Raw genomic sequence first — 20,104 nt, forward strand, 5'->3', positions numbered from 1 at the left:
TCTCTCTGTATTTATTTACTTTTTTCTATTTTTTTTCTTGATTTCCTCCTCTTATTATTTTTCTGTTTCTTTATTTTTCGTTTTTCTTCCCTCAATATATCGCTCACTCTCCCTGTAACACACACACACACACACACACACACACACACACACACACACAACTCCCCCCCCCCCCCACATACACACCTATACACCCCCCTTTCCTCTTCCTCTCCCCCCCCTCCCCCACATAAGGTTACAAAACAAACACACATTTATCATATAGCCGCATATATTTTTCAACAGGAACATTTATATAAGGTGTCTGGTAGTTAGTCTTTCAACATACCCTTGCATGGGGGAGCTTATGTACAGAGAGTCTTTACAGAATAACACTATACCTATGGAACACGCAGGGATCAACCAGACAGACAGACAGACAGACAGACACAGACAGCCAGGAGGAGAAAGGAGATGGTTACTGTTCTTTAAATTTCATCTTGTTTTTTTCTTTCTTTGTTTTTCCGCTTTATTGTTTTGCTTGTCTTTTTCTGCTTTCTATCCTTCATGGTCCATTTTTTTCCTTTTTCTTTAAACTTCATATCGTTATTTTTTCTTTGTTTTCCTCTTTTTTCTTTATCAATTTCGTTTTTTCTTTTTGATTTTCCTTTTTATTGTTTTGCTTCTGTCTTTCTGCTGTCTTTCCTTCATGATCTTTTTTTCCTTTTCTTAACCTTCATCTTGTTTTCTTTCTTTGTTTTTCCTCTTTATTGTTTTGTTTGTCTTTTTGCTTTCTTTTCTTCATGTTCCCTTTTTTTCCTTTTTCTTTAACCTTCATCTCGTGTTTTCTTCCTTTCTTTGTTTTCCTTTTTATTGTTTTGGTTCTATTTTTCTGCTTTCTTTCCTTTATGCTCCATTTTTTTCCCTTTCTCTATAACCTTCACCTCGTTTTTTCTCTTTCTTTGTTTTTCCTTTTTATTGTTTTGTTTTTATCTTTCTGCTTTCTTTCCTTCATGCTCCATTTTTTTCCTTTTTCTCTTTAACCATCCTCTCGTCTTTTCTTTCTTTCTTTCCCTTTTTATTATTTTTTGTTTGTTTTGTTTATCTTATCTCGGTCAAAAAAGAATTACTTGAGTTCTATCTGATTCACGTTAAGGTCAAACCGAATCTTTAACTTGTATTTTTAACCTGTATATAATTAACGTCACCTGTACTTGTTTATTCACCTGTAGTACCTGGCGTGTGTTGAGAAGGGAAAACACCTCTCGAGATAAACATAGAGACATTAGAGCAGTGATTAGCGGGCTTTTTTTCATTATTGTTTCCTTATTTTTTCCCTTGCGCTATTTCCTTTGCTGTAAAAAAAGGATAACCTGCTCTTTGCTCTTCTTACTCGTGATAGAAACAGCATTTTTGAGAGCCTTTATCTTCTTCTCCGGCCCTTACTTGGTCTGCCTCCTTTGCTGTCATGAAAGAAAGGAACAAAAGAAGGGTTGGTCGCGTGCTCCTACAGGGAAGTCCTATACTGCGGTTGCTTCGTTTTGGCACAAGTTATCCTGCGTTGCGTTGAGCCTTGGGTGCTGCTGCCTGGCGGGGGTGGGTGGATGGGTGGGGGGAGGTCGTCCTATCCAACGCTCTCTTCCTCCCACAGACGTTGTTACAATATTCTATTTACGATGCACAGTAGGAAGAGGTCTGCTTTTTCTGCTTGTCAGAGGACGTAGCGCTGCTATCCTGTTTATCACGTCTTGAACTTAGTTAGCACAAGACAGTGTTGCAAGGTGGCCTGTGTGTTACGTCTTGCACACTTTCAAACAAGACAGTGTTGCAAGGTGGCCTGTGTGTTACGTCTTGCACACTTTTAAACAAGACAGTGTTGCGAGATGGCGTTTCAGTCAATCTTAGACCATTTTCCGCAGGCAGCAGCATCATTCCTCGCCCCTCGTATCAAGGTTGTGTTGGTGAATTGCGTTTTGAGCACGTCAAGGACAAGACAGCGTTATAAGGTTGTCTCTCTGTCACCCTAAGACCGTTTTCAGGACAAGATGATATTGTTAAGGTAGCCTGTCGTCGCCTAGAGTCCATTTTCAGAAGGCAGCAACGTTAGTCGACCCTCGCGTTAAAGTTCCGTTGGGTATCGTCACGCGTCAACATCTGCAGGGTTTGGTGGCTGGCGTGAACGTTGGGAGCGTCCATCAACATCTCCAGCACACGACCATGAGCACAGGACGCCACATCGGCCACCACATGGAAGCAACATTCGGATATGGAAAAGACGGTAACTTAACCCTAATATATAGTCTTCACTTACAAAGGGAGTAACATTTCTTTTTACACAATGCGTCCGCGTCCGGGAGAGTGTATACAGCAGGCAACTAAACTCCTAGATCGAAAGAATAACGATAAACCATTTGACACGCACGCAGACACCCACACACACGACAAACAGCGACAGCACTTCGACTCCACGCGCGAGGGAACAGCGGCAACGCGAGAAAGGTGAAATATGCAACTGTGTGTGCTGGAATGAGAGAAGAATGATCGCCTACACACATACGGACAACCTGGAACACGTCTCCGCTTACTCACTGCGCTGGTCATCGTGTTATTGCATTACTTTAGCGGCTTAACAGGTGTGGGTGAGCACGTTAGGAGTGGGAGCGAGTGGAGGCGAGGGGGAGGGTGAGTGCGTGGCGGCGGGGATTACAACAAGCTGGGATTAATGGTCTTGACAGTCGCCTCCTCGAAGTTTTAAGGGAGCTACGTGCCATACACTACGTCAGGGAGCCTCCGAGCAGCCCGGCCTTGGTGCAGCCTCGAATCTGCATAACGTGGCTGTTTGAGGAGAGGCGTCGAGTGGAGACAGAAGGGAACCCACTGAGCAAAGTCTTGTATCGCCGTTTCTAGGTCACTTTGGGTTAAAGCAGCCTTAGAATAACTTGGCAATGGTTTATCCTCGAGTCCATATACCCGGCATTAATGGGAACAGAGGCATCAGACAGAGAGCTGCAGAGACTTGGCAAAGGTCTTAATGTTATAGGTCACTTGGGGTTCCAGTTGCCCCAGAATAAATAACCCGACAATAGCTTATCCTCAAGTCTATTTTACCAGCATTAGGAGGAACAGAGGCATCAGACTGAGAGATGCAGAGACATGGTCAAGGTCTTGTAATGTTATAGTCACTTGAGGTTCTTGTAGCTTCAGAATACCCCGACTATAGCTTATCCTCAAGTCTTTTTACCAGCATTAGGAGGACCAGAGGCGTTAGACTGAGAGCTACAGAGACGTGGCTAAGGTCTTAATGTTATAGGTCACTTGAGGTTTTAGTAGCCTCAGAATAACCTAACAATTGCTTATCCTCAAGTCTTTTACCAGCATTAGGAGGACCAGAGGCGTTAGACTGAGAGCTACAGAGACGTGGCTAAGGTCTTAATGTTATAGGTCACTTGAGGTTTTAGTAGCTTCAGAATAACCTAACAATTGCTTATCCTCAAGTCTTTTACCAGCATTAGGAGGAACAGAGGCGTTAGACTGAGAGCTGCAGAGACGTGGCCAAAGTCTTGTAATGTTGTAGGTCATTTGAGGTTTCAGTAGCCTCAGAATAGCCCGACTGTACCTTATCCTCAAGTCCATATAGCCGGCATGCATGGGAATAGAGGCGTCACACTGAGAGCTGCCGAGTCGTGACCACAACATAACCCACTGAACAATGTCTCGTATTGTTCTTTATAGGTCAGGAGCGGCGAGTAGCGGGCTTTTTTTTAACCCTTTTTGTTGCCCTTTAACCGTGTCCTCTGATGTAAAAAAAAAATTACTTGGGGTTCCAGTACTTCAGAATATCCTCAAGATCCTGAAGAACCCAGTGAGTCGTGCTGTGCGTATTTTTTTATATGTATTTTTTTGATGTGCTGAACGTAGCGCGGGTAGGCTTTCTTGAGGGGCCTTATGGACGGCCCCAATGGTGACTGCCGTGATGTATGACTCGCTTGGCCCATGCTGCCCCCAGGTGGAAGTTTTATCTCCGGCAGCGTCTAGTGATCCCCTTAACATCATAACTACGCCATCTTCACGTGTTGAGTGCTGAGGAACATTGGCCATCAAGAACCCAGTGAGTCGTGGTGTGCTTAGTGGCAGTTTCATTTCCGGCAGCGTCTAGTGATCCCCTTAACATCATAACCACGCTATCTTCTCGTGTTGAGTGCCGAGGAACATTGGCCATCAGGAACCCAGTGAGTCGTGGTGTACTTAGTGGCAGTTTCATCTCCGGTAGCGTCTAGTGAACCTCTTAACGTCATCTTCTCGTGTTGAATGCCGAGGAACATTGACCTTCAAGAACCCAATGAGTCAAGGGTGTTAGATCGCCCTGTCCAGGTGCTCAGGTGTGTGGGGTGTCGGGGTACAGGTGTGCGTGCATCTATACAGGTGACTACGAGATCCGCTACGGTGGGGAATGTGTTTCAAACGATTCTTCTGCTCGCACACACACACACACTAACGCCACGAAGCACAGACACCAGACATATGTACAGCCGTAACCCTTTGTCTCTCCCTCTCTAGCCACAAGAAACTGGTGCCAAGCGAAGCGGAGAGCGAAGCATGAACTGGTCTACGATGATAAGCGGGGGCACTCGCACACACAGTGATTGTCGGATATGAAGAGAGCTACGAAAATCACAATACTCGCGTCTCGAACTCACTGGCGACAGGAAGGGACAGAGACAGACACTCCAGACACGCCTCTAGATATGAATGTACACAGGATAGAATAGAGCGACAGGGCACAGGAACAAGGGGGAGCTGCTACTGGGGAGGCGCTGCAGGGTCTTGGAGAGCCATCATAGTCTCCGGAGGGCCGCCACGCATGCCACGACCGCGCTCAACACTGCGATAGGCGAAGGCGAGGTCCCAGCGCCGGCGTCGAAGCTGAAGGAGTGGTCATAGGACGATGCCGTGTTCCTACCGGAGGGCAAGTCCTTGGAGTGGCTATCTGTAGGGGAGCAAACAGAAGAATCCTTTGTCATTGTAAGGTCTTCTTGGAGGTTTTGGCTCTATTCTCAGGGTCTAAATGGTGTTGGGTTGCTCTCTAGTGGATGTCTACAATGGTGTTTGAAGGGAACTCATACAAGAAGGAAGGAGAGTTTTGGTTTTAGAGGAGCGACACGAACACAACGAAACCAAAACAAAGCAGAACTAAGACCAAAAAGACGGACCATTCATTCGCGGGCAACGGAACACCGACGGAAGGAAAGAAAAGCCGAGACGCAAAAGGAAGGGGAAAGGAGTTACGTGAAGGCACAAAACGAGGAGGGTGTAGGAAGAGGAGGAGGAGGAGGAGGAGAAGGGGAACCAGAGCGCCATACTTACATTCTTTCTCTCTGAACATGAGGTCGACGTCTGTTAGCACTTCGTTCACCGCCTCGCCAGTCCGCCACGAGTTGGGGCCTGAGAGAGACACCGATGAGATGCACCACCACCACCACCACCACCACCACCAATAAGCAACACCCTTACCACTTTTTTGTTCCAGTGAAGGAGGCTCAAGGGCTTATGCGACGGATATGAGCACCGAGGCCACGCGCAGCTATACCGTATGCCCTCAACCTCACCTTACCACCCCGTCCCTCAACCCACCAGCAAAAGGCTCTCCATTATTGCAACATTAGTCTTTAAACCCACCTTTCCACCCTCCTTTTCACCCATCTTTTCCACCCACCTTTTCGTCCACCTACCCACCCACATTTTCGTCCATATTCTCGTCCATCCTCCCGCCCACGAACACTCGCCCAGCAAACACCCTCAACTGCGTCCCAACCTCACTACGGCCATCCCCAAGCACTCCTGTATCCCCTTCAATGTGGTCCAGTTTGGTTTAGTGCAAGTTCAGTGGTGTCTTATACTGTATTGGCCTTACCTTCTCTGCGTGCCAGCGTTGCCAAAATATCGTACTCAGCGCTTTGCATTTTCGTAGTTTCTGACCAATAAATATACCAGAAAAAACGAAAACGATCAATATTTAACAGTTTTAACGATAACTTTAAATTTTTATCGTTGTTTGTTTGGCCACGACCGTCTTGGAGTCTAAAAATGATAAATGCGGTGTTCAGAGTACGACAATTTGACAACGCTGCTGGGTGCCCTGTTTGCCTTCTCTGACTTTGGTGAATCCTAATGTCTGCCCTTCCCTCCTTCCTTAACTTTATTTTGTCCTCCTTTTTTTTACTTACCTTCCTTAAATGTCCGTCTAGCTACCATTTCTTTATCTTTGTTTATTCTGATTCGTTTCCTATCTCCTTTCTCCTCCACATGCAAAAGATGGACTTCAACCTTTCATTTTCTTTTTCATTTTAAACTCGGTCAATAGAATGTCAATCTGTATTTTTCCTCTGTGTGTGTGTGTGTGTGTGTGTGTGTGTGTGTGTGTGTGTGTGTGTGTGTGTGTGTGTGTGTGTGTGTGTGTGTTCGTACCTAATTGTTCTTATCTATTCGTATTTTTACATTATCAAGTCGAGCCCGTACTGTCCCTTCTTTCGAAACTGATTTGTATCTTTTTTTAAACTGCGAATGTTTTTTTTTTCACTGTGAACTTAAGTGTGTGTGTGTGTGTGTGTGTGTGTGTGTGTGTGTGTGTGTGTGTGTGTGTGTGTGTGTGTGTGTGTGTGTGTGTGTGTGTGTGTGTGTGTTTTCGTACCTCATTTTTCTCATATATTCGTGTTTTAACAGGATTAAGTCAAACTCGTAATGCTCCGTCTTTTGAAACTAATTAATATATATCTTTAAACTGTGATTGTTGTTTTTCCGTGTGTGTTTGTGTGTGTGTGTGTGTGTGTGTGTGTGTGTGTGTGTGTGTGTGTGTGTGTGTCAGCCGTGTCTATGAAAGAATGTTCGCCGTGACAAGGACAAACGGCGACTCACAACCATTTATCGTCTTTTTCTCGTTGCTCGTCACGTGACAAAGGGGAAAAAACAATACGTGTCCCGCGTTAAGATTTCAGTTTGGAATTTTGCAACTTGTTTTTCCACAGCTTTTCAGTTTTTTTTCTTATAATTTGCAAGACTAATTTTTTATCCACGCCCATTCCAGTTGTTTCTAAACTTATCTCGCATTGAAAATCCTACATCATCGCATTTTTGAGGCCACTGATTTTATTCTGGTGGTTTTAGCCGAGTCTTATTTCCTATGAACGTGGAAAATACTCATGAGAATCCGACTAATCTCCTTTGTGGTCTTTGGAAATAATTGTTGTGTGAGGCGAAAGCGTCGGTTAACTAAATAAATGAATAAGGATTACCAGAAGGCCATTAACTGACAAAAATGCAGAATTGAGGATATTTATATTTATGCAGATTACTTATATGACTTTTTTTTTTTACAACAAAGGAGACAGCTCAAGGGCACAAAAAAAAGGTAACAATAATAAAAAAAAAGCCCGCTACTCGCTGCTCCTCCTACAAAAAAAAAAAAAAAAAATCAAAAGAGGTAACCAAAAAGAGAGGTCAAGTTCCGGAGGATGAAATAAATAGCGACCATAGATGCGAACAAAGGCAAATAATTAAACAGTAAAGCAAAATGTCTCGCCCCACACGCCTCATTCTTGCGGCAATATCAGTTTCAGCGTCGGGGAATTCATTGTTGGCTAAACGATAATTTCCTCCAGTAATGTTTTCCATGTAATTCAATTGTTGGTGAAGTAAAATTTCTCCCCCAAGCGAAAGTGATCCTCTAGCTCGACTTGTATTCCGTCCCCCGAGGCGCAGCTGGACGGGGGTTCAGAAACTTTGTTGAGGGTTGTTTTTTCGTCCGGACGGATTCAAGGATTCGCTGACGCTAATAATTTGGCCACGAGCGTTCCTGACCCGCCACTGCAACACAATAGCATCGGTACTCGAACGCTGTCATATTATACCCTTTCTTAAGTTAGGTTTTGCTACGCTTTTTGTTCCTCCAAATTTAATATAATTATAACAAGAACCCTCTTAACTGATAACGATAAGTTCCATTTTATAACAGATAATAGTTGTGTTGATTAGGACGGCAAAGAATTACATAATTTCATGTTTACAAATTCCCCTCCCGTTGCAGCTAGAAATTTAGCAAGCAATAGTGTTGAAAACTTACCGTAGTAACAAAAACAAAACAAAAAAATCGAATTAGGTAACGCAGTTTCGCCATTATATCAAAACCTGGGATGCGGAAGCTCTGATCAAGTAGATTTTTGACACTTTCCAATAGGGACCAGTCGTAAATTTATAAGTCCTGCTGGGGAGGTTATATTATGCGTGGAATTGATGCCAAAGTAACAGATTGGCAACGCAGGTATTGTAGAATTTAAGACAGACAGAGGACCAGGCGGGGACATGGAAGTAGAACATTTGCCGGAGCAGGATGGAGAGATTGGGGAAGGCATATGTCGTAGGCTACTGTCTGATGATGATGATGTTTGATGATGTCTGATGATGTTTGATGATGATGTTTGATGTTTGATGATGATGTTTGATGTTTGATGATGATGTTTGATGATGTCTGATGATGATGTTTGATGTCTGATGATGATGTTTGATGTTTGATGATGATGTTTGATGTTTGATGATGATGTTTGATGTTTGATGATGATGTTTGATGTTTGATGATGATGTTTGATGTTTGATGATGATGTTTGATGTTCGATGATGATGTTTGATGTTTGATGATGATGTTTGATGATGATGTTTGATGTTTGATGATGATGTTTGATGTTTGATGATGATGTTTGATGTTTGATGATGATGTTTGATGTTTGATGATGATGTTTGATGTTCGATGATGATGTTTGATGTTTGATGATGATGATGATGTTTGATGATGATGTTTGATGTTTGATGATGATGTTTGATTATGATGTTTGATGTTTGATGATGATGTTTGAAGATGATGTTTGATGTTTGATTATGATGTTTGATGTTTGATGATGATGATTGATGATGATGTTTGATGTCTGATGATGATGTTTGATGATGATGTTTGATGTTTGATGATGATGTTTGATGTTTGATGATGATGTTTGATGATGATGTTTGATGTTTGATGATGATGTTTGATGATGATGTTTGATGATGATGTTTGATGATGATGTTTGATGTTTGATGATGATGTTTGATGTTTGATGATGATGTTTGATGATGGTGTTTGATGTTTGATGATGATGTCTGATGATGATGTTTTATGTCTGATGATGATGTTTGATGTTTGATGATGATATTGATGATGTCTGATGATGATGTTTGATGATGTCTGATGATGATGTTTGATGTTTGATGATGATGTTTGATGTTCGATGATGATGATTGATGTTTGATGTTTGATGATGTTCTGTTTCATCATTTCAACACTGCCTCTTGCTCGTTCAGTTCCCCATGGCTTTTACGTAGCGCTATAAAAGTCATTTTAAACCTTTAGTCAACCTGGCGACAGTTGTCCACAGTCTATTTCAGCTCAAACCCCAAACACCATGCAAGGAATTTCGTATTTTTTTATACTAACCTCCTAAACACCTGGCAAGGGATTTCGTCCTCATTTTATGTCAACCTGAATCACCATACAAGTTCGACAGTTCAGTATTTTTTGTCAACCCCAAACACCATACAAGATTTTCGTATACTTTCCACAAACACCATGCAAGGAATTTTCGTAGTATTTTTTTGTCAACCCCAAACACCATGCAAGGAATTTTCGTTGTTTTGAAAGTTCCCTCCCTTTTTATGTCAACTCCAAACACCATACAAGGAATTTTCGTAGTATTTTTTTGTGTCAACCCCAAACACCATACAAGGAATTTTCGTAGTATTTTTTTATGTCAACCCCAAACACCATACAAGGAATTTTCGTAGTATTTTTTTATGTCAACCCCAAACACCATACAAGGAATTTTCGTAGTATTTTTTTATGTCAACCCCAAACACCATACAAGGAATTTTCGTAGTATTTTTTTATGTCAACCCCAAACACCATACAAGGAATTTTCGTAGTATTTTTTTGTCAAAATAAACAAACACAAAAATTTTCGTAGTATTTTTTTATGTCAACCCCAAACACCATACAAGGAATTTTCATAGTATTTTGAGTTTGGTTGGGGAGCTTACAAACTTAATCTAGTGGACTGTGAAAGTGGTCCATAGTATCGGGGACCGGAGCCTAACCCACCCTAACCCAACCCCGCCCGGCCGCAGCGTCCCTCCCTCGAGCAGGCGGTACGCATCGCCCTCCCCCTCGCGTCCCTGTCAATTACTGCGTCGACGGGTTTTCTTCTGCCTTCCTTGCCATTGTGGAGCGGCCCGGTGAGTGGCGGCTGACTGGCGGCCGTCATTAGAGACCCAAAATACACAAACCAATGCTACTTCCACCGACACGTCACTCACTGTTCTTCACCCTCCCTCACCCTCTCATTCTTGCACTCATACTCATTCACTTTTTTTTTTTACAACAAAGGAGACACCTCAAGGGCATAAAGAAGGGAGACAATAATAAAAAAGGCCCGCTACTCGCTGCTCCTAAAAATAATCCAAAGAGGTGGCCGAAAGAGGGGTCAATTTCGGGAGGAGAGGTGTCCTGATACCCTTACAACACACGCCCGCTATGACGTCACCTTCTCTTCCTACACACACACACACACACACACACACACACACACACACACACACACACACACACACACACACGCGCGCCGCCTACACACGCATAACATAAACCAATACTAATTCACGCACTCACATTGCACACGTTTTCACACACACACACACACACACACACACACACACACACACACACACACACACACAAGTTTGGTCTGTTTTGCGTTGATTTAGGTCATGGTGTTTACTATAAAGGTTGAAGAAGTGAGGGAGAAGGTTGAGGTGTGTTGTGGTGGTATTCGTTGTGTGTTCGTGAGAGAGAGTGGATATCAGTAAAGGGAACCGGCTTCTACTTCGATTATTCATGACTACTTGTTGACATTCGGGTTGTTGAATTATATAGTAAATAGAAAGAGAGATAGATAAATAGATAGATGTAGAGGAAGTAATGAATAAACCATACGACTGAAAGAGACAAAGAGAAACAGAAATCCAGCTAAGAGATGGTAAGCTTTGTTGAGGTAGTAATGAATGAGACAGGGAGAGAAATAAATATAGATGGAGAATGAATAAGTGATTGAAAACAGAAGAGAAGGAGAGGTAGAGAGAAAGAGTGAAGGAGATAAAGAGAGGTAGAGAGAATCAGAGGAGAGAAAGAGAGGTAGGGAGATAGTTAGTAGACAGAAAGATAAATAAACAACTTTAGATGGAGAAATTAAAAAACAACAACGAATGAGAACAAGAAGAAAGAGACGGAGAGAGAGAGAGAGAGAGAGAGAGAGAGAGAGAGAGAGAGAGAGAGAGAGAGAGAGAGAGAGAGAGAGAGAGAGAGAGAGAGAGAGAGAGAGAGAGAGAGAGAGAGAGAGAGAGAGAGAGAGAGAGAGAGAGAGAGAGAGAGAGAGAGAGCGAGAAAAAAATCAATTCAGTTTGCTGAGAGATAAATAGATAAATATAGATAGAGTAACGAATAATCCAGACGACTGAGAACAGGGAGAGACAAGGCGAAACAGAGAGACTGAATCAATGTATAAACCTAATGCATACGCTATAAGGGGAGATACACGCATGAAACATGAAGTCAGCGCGAGAGACTTCAAACTTCTCCCCGAGCACCACCAGATCCCCAGTAATCAAGGGTGTGAAGGAGGGACGCTAAAGTTCACAAGAGTCGTTGAAATTTCAGGTTAAAGAAAAAAATTGTGCCTTTCGCGTAACACTTAAAGCAATTAGTGTCTGGACGATCGTCTGTACATATTAATGCGTCTGCTGCTCCTTCTCCTCCTCGATGCTCATGCCTTTTAAATTGTCTGCAGCAAGAAAAAGAAAGACTAAACTAAGGACTTGGCATTTTGAACTTGAAATTTACTTGTAAAAACTTAACGAATGTAACTCTTTTCCTTTTTTTTATTTCATTCCCTGTTTTGCTTATGCCTATTAAGTTGTCTGCAGCAAGAAAAACTTAACGAATGTAACTTTTTTCCTTTTTTTTTTATTTCATTCCCTGTTTTGCTTATGCCTATTAAGTTGTCTGCAGCAAGAAAAAAGAAAGGCTAAATTTAGGACTTGGCATTTTGAACTTGAAATTTACTTGTGAAAACTTAACAAATGTAACTTTTTTTCCTTTTTATTTTATTTCATTCCCTCTTTTTTGCTCATGCCTCTCAAGTTGTTTGCGGCAAAAAAGGAAGTAAAATAAGACACTAAACTAAGACTTGGCATTTTGAACTCGAAATCTACCTGTGAAAACTGAATGAACGCAACTTTTTTCCTTTTTTTTTCATTCCCTTCTTTTGCTCATGTCTCTTAAGTTGTATGGAGAAAAAAAGGAAGTAAAATAAGACTTGGCATTTTGAACTCGAAATCTCGTGAAAACTTAACGAATGCAACTCTTTTTTTTTTTTTCCTTTTTTTTTCATTCCCTTGCATATTCCAACGTAACGGGATCGACTTGAAGGTTACCGCTCTCCTCTCCTCTCCTCTTCTCTACTCTTCTCTTCTCTCCTCTCCTCTCCTCTCCTCTCCTCTCCTCTCCTCTCCTCTCCTCTCCTTTCCTCTCCTCTCCTCTCCTCTCCTCTCCTTTCCTTTCTTTTCCTCTCCTCTCCTCTCCTCTCCTTTCCTTTCCTCTCCTTTCCTTTCATTCCTTTCCTTTCCTTTCCTCTCCTTTCCTCTCCTCTCCTCTCCTCTCCTCTCTTCTTCCTCCTCCTCGTCCGCGAGATATAAAAACGAATGTCACCTGCGGGACGGGAATGAAAAGTTAAAAGCCCCGAACAATAATAGCAGGTGAGACGGACAGTGAAGGCGCGCGTAACTGTTGATTCAGACTGAGTAAGCTAAAGAACAAGGAGAAGAAGAAGTGGAAAGTCTGGTTTTATTGACTGTTTTTTCTGTGTTTTCTTGGGTCATTAGAAACTTTGCAAGTGGAAGAAAGTAAATAGACAAATTGAAGGGCTTCTTAGGTGTTGATTCATACTGAGGCATCGTAAGGACAAGGCAAAAATGAAAAAAAGATGAAAAGTTGTAAGTAGTTTGCGATCCACTGTCCTTTCTTTCAACTTGAGACATTAGAAAGCTGAGAAAGAAGCTTGAATTGAAAAACGAATTGAAGTGCTTTGAAGTTATCGATTCGTACCGAGTCATCCCAAGAACCGGACATAGAATTAGTGACCTCTGTTCTTTTTCTATTTTGAGATTCCGGATTATATCTCCTTGTTATATTTCTGCAATTTTCATCATTTTCATTTTCTTCCACCACCACCACCACCACCAGCCGGGCTGATGACGACGATGGCCCCGGCTGTGTCTCGGGGCTGTCCGTGGCCTGGGGCGGGGCGGGGCTGCTCTCCTCTCCTCTCCTCCACCTTTCTATCTTTCGGCTTCAGTAAAGTTACTAAAAAAAATAAGTTTCTCAAAGCCACAGCGAGTCTGCCAGAGGACATGACCCCTGCCCTGCCCTCCCTTCCCCTCCCTTCCACTCTCTTCCTTCTCCCTTCCTCCCCTTCCTTCCTCTTACCTCCCTCCCTTCCTTCTCTGCGCCCTCCCCAAACCCCTTCTCTTTCCTTTCCTCCCTTCTCCTCCCTTCTTTCTCCCATCCCTCCTCCTCTGCCTCCCTTGCCCTTCCCTCTCCCTCCCTCCCTTCCCCTCCCTTCCCCTCTCTTCCTTCTCCTTTCCTCCCCTTCCTTCCTCTTACCTCCCTCCCTTCCTTCTCTGCGCCCTCCCCAAACCCCTTTTCCACCACCCCCATCCCTTCCTTTTCCTTCTTCTCCCTTCTCTTCCTGCCTTGCCCTTCCCTCTCCGTCCCTTCCCTTCCCATCCTTCTTCCCCTTCCTTCTCTGCCTCTTATTTCCATCCCCTCCCTTCCTTCCCCTCCCCTACCCTCTCTTCTTTCTCCCTTCCTCCCCTTCCTTCCCCTTACCTCCCTCCCTTCCTTCTCTGCGCCCTCCCCAAACCCCTCTTCCACCACCCCCTTCCCTTCCTTTTCCTTCCTTCTCCTCCCTTCTTTCTCCCATCCCTCCTCCTCCGCCTCCCCTGCCCTTCCCTCTCCTTCCCTTCCCTTCCCATCCTTCTTCTCCCTTCCTTCTCTGCCTCTTATTCTCATCCCCTTCCTTCCCTGTACTTCATTTCCCTTCCTTCCTTCTCCCTCCCCTTCCCACCCCTTCCGTCCCCTTTCCTTCTTCTCCTCCTCCTCCTCTTCCCCCCCCTCCCTTACCGTTACCTGTACCTCCCTTTCCCTCCCTTCCTTCTCTTCCTTTCTACTTTCCCCATCCCTCCTCCTCCTCCTCCTCTCATTCCTCCTCCTCCTACTCCCTTGTACCTCCCTTCCCTTCCCTTCCCCTCCCTTCTTCTCCTCCCTTCCTCCTCCTTTCCTTCTCCCTGCTTACCGCTGCTCCCCCGCCCCCTCCCCTGTCCGTCCTTACCATTCCTTTCCCTCCCTTCTCCCTTTCCTCCTCCTCCTCCTCCTCCTCCTCTGCCAGCGCCTCCAGCCACAACAAGAGATGCGGTTTTACTCATGCGAAGAAAAACCAACAAATAACGAGAGCATCCGAAAGACGTTGTTAGCCTCAAGCCTCGCCGAAATTAAGATACATTGACTCTGAAAAAGATTACATCCTCGTACGCTGTGGCTGTCCGCCCGTCTGTCTGTTTGTCTGTCTGGGGTTGTGTTTTACCGCGCTGATGATTGTTATTGTTATTGTTATTTTTATTCATATTCTTATTATCATTCTTATTCAACGTTCTCTTCTTTTTATTATTATTATTATTATTATTATTATTATTATTATTATTATTATTATTATTATTATTATTATTATTATTATTATTATTATTATTATTATTATTATTATTATTATTATTATTATTATTATTATTATTATTATTATTATTATTTTTATTATTATTATTACTCTTATTGTTGTTGTTGGTTGTGGTGGTAGTAGTAGTAGTAATAGGAAAGATGTAGTAGTAGTAGTAGCAGTAGTAGTAGTAGCTATAGTAGAAATTGTATTTTCTTTGGAATGGAAGGAAAGAAAGGGAAGAGAAGGGAAAGGAAGCCAGGGATAGGAAAGCAAAGGAAGGGAGGAAGAAGAGGAAAAGGAAAGGAAAGGAAAAGAAGGTGGAACTGTGTGTGTGTGTGTGTGTGTGTGTGTGTGTGTGTGTGTGTATCCCCACTATCCTTAACTCCTCACTTCGCTAACTTCCACTTTCCTCTGAACTCTTATCAGGTAACAAAGTCCTTATCGTAGAACACCTGGGCGTCTCTATCACCTGAGTCACTGATTGGTTTTCCCTTCCACAGGTGGCCAGGTGTAGCCCACGTGTCTTAATGGCTCTGCGCCTCTCCTCTTAGATGTTCAGGTAAGTGATGTACATAGACTTACATAGATATTCAGACCACATTTACCCAGACTATATTGGTGGTCTGTGGTCTGTCCTTAAGAGTCAGTGATGTTACTCAAATGACACCAAGACTTTACATTCCTACTTTAGTAAATATTAAGTTGAAGGAAGTGTCGGTCGAGCTTGTTTTTTTAAAGGAGTCAATCGTGTTGCACTGGACCACTGAAGATGTTCGTGACACGTTTGTGCTTTTGAAATGATGTTAGTAAATTTCTGTGACTACTCTTAAGGTGTTCAGGTAAGGGATGTTGATATTTCTGTATATATGTATTCTTTGTATGTATGTATGTATGTATGTATATGTGTGTGTATGTATGTATGCTATTAATGATGTTAGTGTTGAGTTTGCGTACAGGCTGGCGAGGAAAAAAGGTTAGTGCATAGACTTCACAATCTCTTGACGGGAAACGGGGCGCGGGGCCGATTCGCAGGGGGCCGATTTTCAAAAATTTAAAATTTAAATATTTTCAAAACCAAAGCAGCTAGCGACCTGAAACTAAAACAGGCACCTCCCTTAGGCATATATGAGTCTCCATGAGCAGCGGTATCAAAAAATTCAAAGTCGTTCCCTAATAAAATCCCGATTAATTGTTTTTTATATAAGTATAACAAAACTTAAAAAGGCTATAAAATCCTCAGATTTTACGCTAGATGCACAAGCATCACCAAATGCAGAGATAATCACTTATATTTTCAGAATCAATAGCAATATTTAGCATATCTTATAAGTTTTTGCCCGAAATAGCTACTTATTTTTTTTTTATTTAGTGCATTTTTACGTAAGTTTTAACATCTAATAAATCACTTAATTTTCACATTAGAAACTTAATACTTGAGGAAAGCATGCAGAAACATCTTAATTTTACTCAACAAAAGCAAAATATTCATTGTTCTATATACAATCACAACTTATTTTGGTTGAATTCCGATGTCACTATTGCCGCAGCACGTCTTGCCGGCTATCTGGCCCTCGTCCCTGAACAATCACTTTAGCCTTTTGGCCTATGACTTGTGGGCCCCGGTCAGTTTCCTGGACTTGTACACGTCCCTGTTCCTCGCCGTCACCTTCCTCCTCGATACTGCTCCTCTTCCTGCCGGTCGGCTGCTTCAAGGCCTTGTTCTTCCTCGCTTCTGAGGTCACGTCCTTGGAGAAATTAGCACCGAAACAGTTGAAGAGGGACCTGCTGATGTGCGGCAAGATGGTGTTGGCCAGGTTGTGCCCCTCCTGGCACCTGTACCCCTGCAAGGTCGGGTCTGAGGCCGCCAGGAACTCCAGGAGGTGCCTGAACCTGTCCCTGTGGCGCATGGCAAGGGAGGAACCTCAACCTGCGCTCCTTCTTGTCCTCCCTGCATCAGGGAGTCCCACAGCGAAATCCCGAAGGACGCCATGTGGGCCATTGGGAGAGATGGCCGCTTCAGGACCGCCCGGCCCGTCTCCAGCTCTCCCCTGTCGACCAGCTCGACCAGGGCGTCGAACATCACAGAGGGCGGGTCGCCCATCCGAGCTCCACGGTAATCTTCATCTCCTCCTGCTGGGCAAGCTCCTGCTTGCAGCACTCGGCCACAGAGGAGTTGGCCTGGACCTTCCTGGCCAGGTAGCCGGCGTAGTTGCCGACCGCGGCGAGGAGCAACTCGTCCGTCGGCGGGTCCGGCTGGTCGTCGGCCAGCTCCCTGGCAAGCTGGGCCAAGATCACCTCGTCGTCCTCCTTCTCCTCTGCCTTGGCCCGGTCCAGGTCGGCCTGCACGTCCCCGGGGAAGAACCCGACGAGCTTCAGCAAATGCAGGCGCTGGGCCAACCTGTTGCTCACAATGAAGTTCTGCACGCTCGTCCAGTAGTTGGCGCTACACATGGTGCGGCGCTTGCCGAAAGAGTGCTCAGTCGGGTCAGAGTTGGCCTTCCCCATGCACACATACTCGACCCCGTAGGACGTAGTGAACAGCCCCCTCACTACCACACTGCACTGAACACACCACTGCACTGCACACAACACTGAGTCACTGCACTGATGGCGTAGTACGGCTCCTCCACAGTTTACTCCACGGGGTCGCGGCGTCCTCATATCTTGTGTCTCCTCCGTCACTTCCACTCGATCCACTGCCTTCTGTGTCTTCTTGTATCGTCCTCTGGATCCTTGCAGTTGTGGGGAAGGGTACAGAGACGATGAATAACTGTAGGTCCTTTACTTGGAGAGTAAACAGAGGCAGGACAGCGATAATCCTTTACAGAGGGAAGTGCTCAGCTGACTGCGTGCCTAAGGCGAGTTAGGCGACGCGGGAACTGAGTTGCCATGTAGGCACTAACTAAACGTACATTTCTTGTTTCCTAATACGTAAAACTGTGGACTTCACTATCCTACAGTTATCATTCATTTTACGTAAAGATTTCAACCTAAAGTTACGCAAATTTGCCATTTTTTACACAACGTTTTCAAAGTGCACGCATGGTGCTATTTTATATAAGTTACCTTGAATCCTCGACCAAATCACTCTAGAGACACTCCTGCCTGCTTGTATGCACTAAAACTTGAAGATTTCGTCCTGTTTCCACTTAAATTCGGAGTAAGAACGCAGAGTGTGTTTGAGTTGTCGCAGTGAAAGTCGCCATAACAATCGGCCCCTTACGCGAAGCCAGCGCGCCAAGACTGAAGAGATTTCCCGTCAACTAGTTGTGAAGTCTATGGTTAGTGGCAATGTGATTCCTGTGTTGTAACGATATATTCTTCTTTAAATGGTGTGAATATATTTTTTTGGGGGTGGGTACAGCATGGCTCAGATATGAGGTTTGGTTACAGGATGGGGAGATTTATGTGTTGTAACGATATATTCTTCTTTAAATGGCGTGAATATATTTTTTTGGGGGTGGGTACAGAATGGTTCAGATATGAGGTTTGGTTACAGGATGGGGAGATTTATGTGTTGTAACGATATATTCTTCTTTAAATGGCGTGAATATATTTTTTTGGGGGAAGGGTACAGCATGGTTCAGATATGAGGTTTGGTTACAGAATGGGGAGATTTATGTGTTGTAACGATATATTCTTCTTTAAATGGTTTGAATATATTTTTTGGGGGAAGGGTACAGAATGGTTCAGATATGAGGTTTGGTTACAGAATGGGGAGATTTATGTGTTGTAACGATATATTCTTCTTTAAATGGTGTGAATATATTTTTTTGGGGGAGGGTACAGAATGGTTCAGATATGAAGTTTGGTTACAGGATGGGGAGATTTATGTGTTGTAACGATATGTTCTTTACACGGCGTGAATACTGAGTTCGGGTACAGAAAGGCGAGATTTTTTAAGAATATTCATAGACAGCCACATCACTTCTTGCCGTGACGCGAGATGCTCATTTGTTTGTATCTTAATAATAAACGATAAAACGTCGGAGAAAATGAGAAACTAGAGACTGGACGCGAGGAGTGACGTTTGCTGAAATATTTAATGAGGGATTCGACGCGTATCTTCAAGTCACCAAAGGACGGAATATAAACTAAGAAGAGATGCGAATGTTAAAAAATTCTTGCGTGGACACCGGGAAAGGTCTTCGTAATTATTCACAAGCAACGTAAGACATAATAAAAGAATGAAGCAATAAATATAAGAGAATGAAAAGCAGGAATGATAATATATGCAGATAGAATAATGAAAAAAAGAAAAAGGAGTGAGGATTGAAAAGCTTATAAGAAAGGAGAGATTGAAAAATTAAACTAGCAAAACAAAAAGAAAACTCATTAGGGAAACAAAAGATGCCAACAAAAGCATAAAGAGATGAGATAGAAATACAAGAAAATGACCATAAAACTGAGAATTGAAGACGAAGGAGAAATACAAGAAAATGACCATAAAACTAAGAATTGAAGACGGGATGGAAATACAAGAAACACAGAATAAAACACGAGATACAAATACAAGAAACTCAAAATAAAACAAATCATAAAACGCGAGAAAGAAATACAAGAAACTGAACATAAAACGCCATACTACAAAAGATACAAATACAAGAAACTCAGAACAAAACAAATCATAAAAGACGCGAAAGAAATACAAGCAACTGAGCATAAAAATGAGCACTGGAGTCGAGATAGAAACACGAGCATAAAAGACGAAATATAGACACACGAGGAACTGAGTCAACATAAAGAAAACATCCTCAGGCCAGAATCACGAGGAACACTGAAACAAACGAGAGGAAACAGACTCGGGCTAAACGCAACTTCGGAAAGAGTAAAAAAAAACACCACCACCATCACCAGAAGCAAATGCCCTTGGGTGAGGTGGAGTCACGAGGAACAGGCGAGTAACAGGTATAAGCTTTTGGGCGGAACTGGGCTACGTTTCGTTATAGAGAAGAGAGAAAAGATATGCCTTCGGGCGATCCAGAATGTTGGAAAGGAAAATGATTAAAAAGGTAGAGACTCAGAATATAAAAGTTGTGCTTGAAATAAGAGCGGAAGGAGGAAAGAAGTGAAGACGGTTCCAGTATAAGAGAATTAAATACGGATTGACTGATAAGGAAAAAAAAATATTAAGAAAAGAAAAAAAAAAAGAAAAATAGAAATGAAAGAAAAAAGTAAGGGAGAGGAGGATGTGTGAAAGAGCATAAATAAGTAAAGGAAGGAAG

General features: G+C 43.2%; 1 protein-coding gene across 5 annotated transcripts in view; it reads right to left on the reverse strand.

Moving 5' to 3' along the window:
• Positions 1–253: 253 nt before the first annotated feature.
• Positions 254–20,104, reverse strand: part of LOC127002795 (neurotrimin-like) — a 176,029-nt gene continuing 156,178 nt past the window's right edge. For 3 of the 5 annotated variants that reach the window (XM_050869000.1, XM_050868998.1, XM_050868999.1), the window contains exons 10-11: positions 5,344–5,421; positions 254–4,966 (exon numbers count right to left, since the gene is read on the reverse strand). In XM_050869000.1, the coding sequence (XP_050724957.1) occupies positions 4,815–4,966; positions 5,344–5,421 (230 nt within the window). In that variant the 3' untranslated portion in view covers positions 254–4,814. The remainder of the gene's footprint in view (positions 4,967–5,343; positions 5,422–20,104) is intronic. The other 2 variants (XR_007756549.1, XM_050869001.1) reach the window with 2 other exon arrangements.

This window comes from Eriocheir sinensis, chromosome 24 (genome assembly GCF_024679095.1).
Source record: "Eriocheir sinensis breed Jianghai 21 chromosome 24, ASM2467909v1, whole genome shotgun sequence".
In the NCBI taxonomy this organism is placed as follows: Eukaryota; Metazoa; Arthropoda; class Malacostraca; order Decapoda; family Varunidae; genus Eriocheir; species Eriocheir sinensis.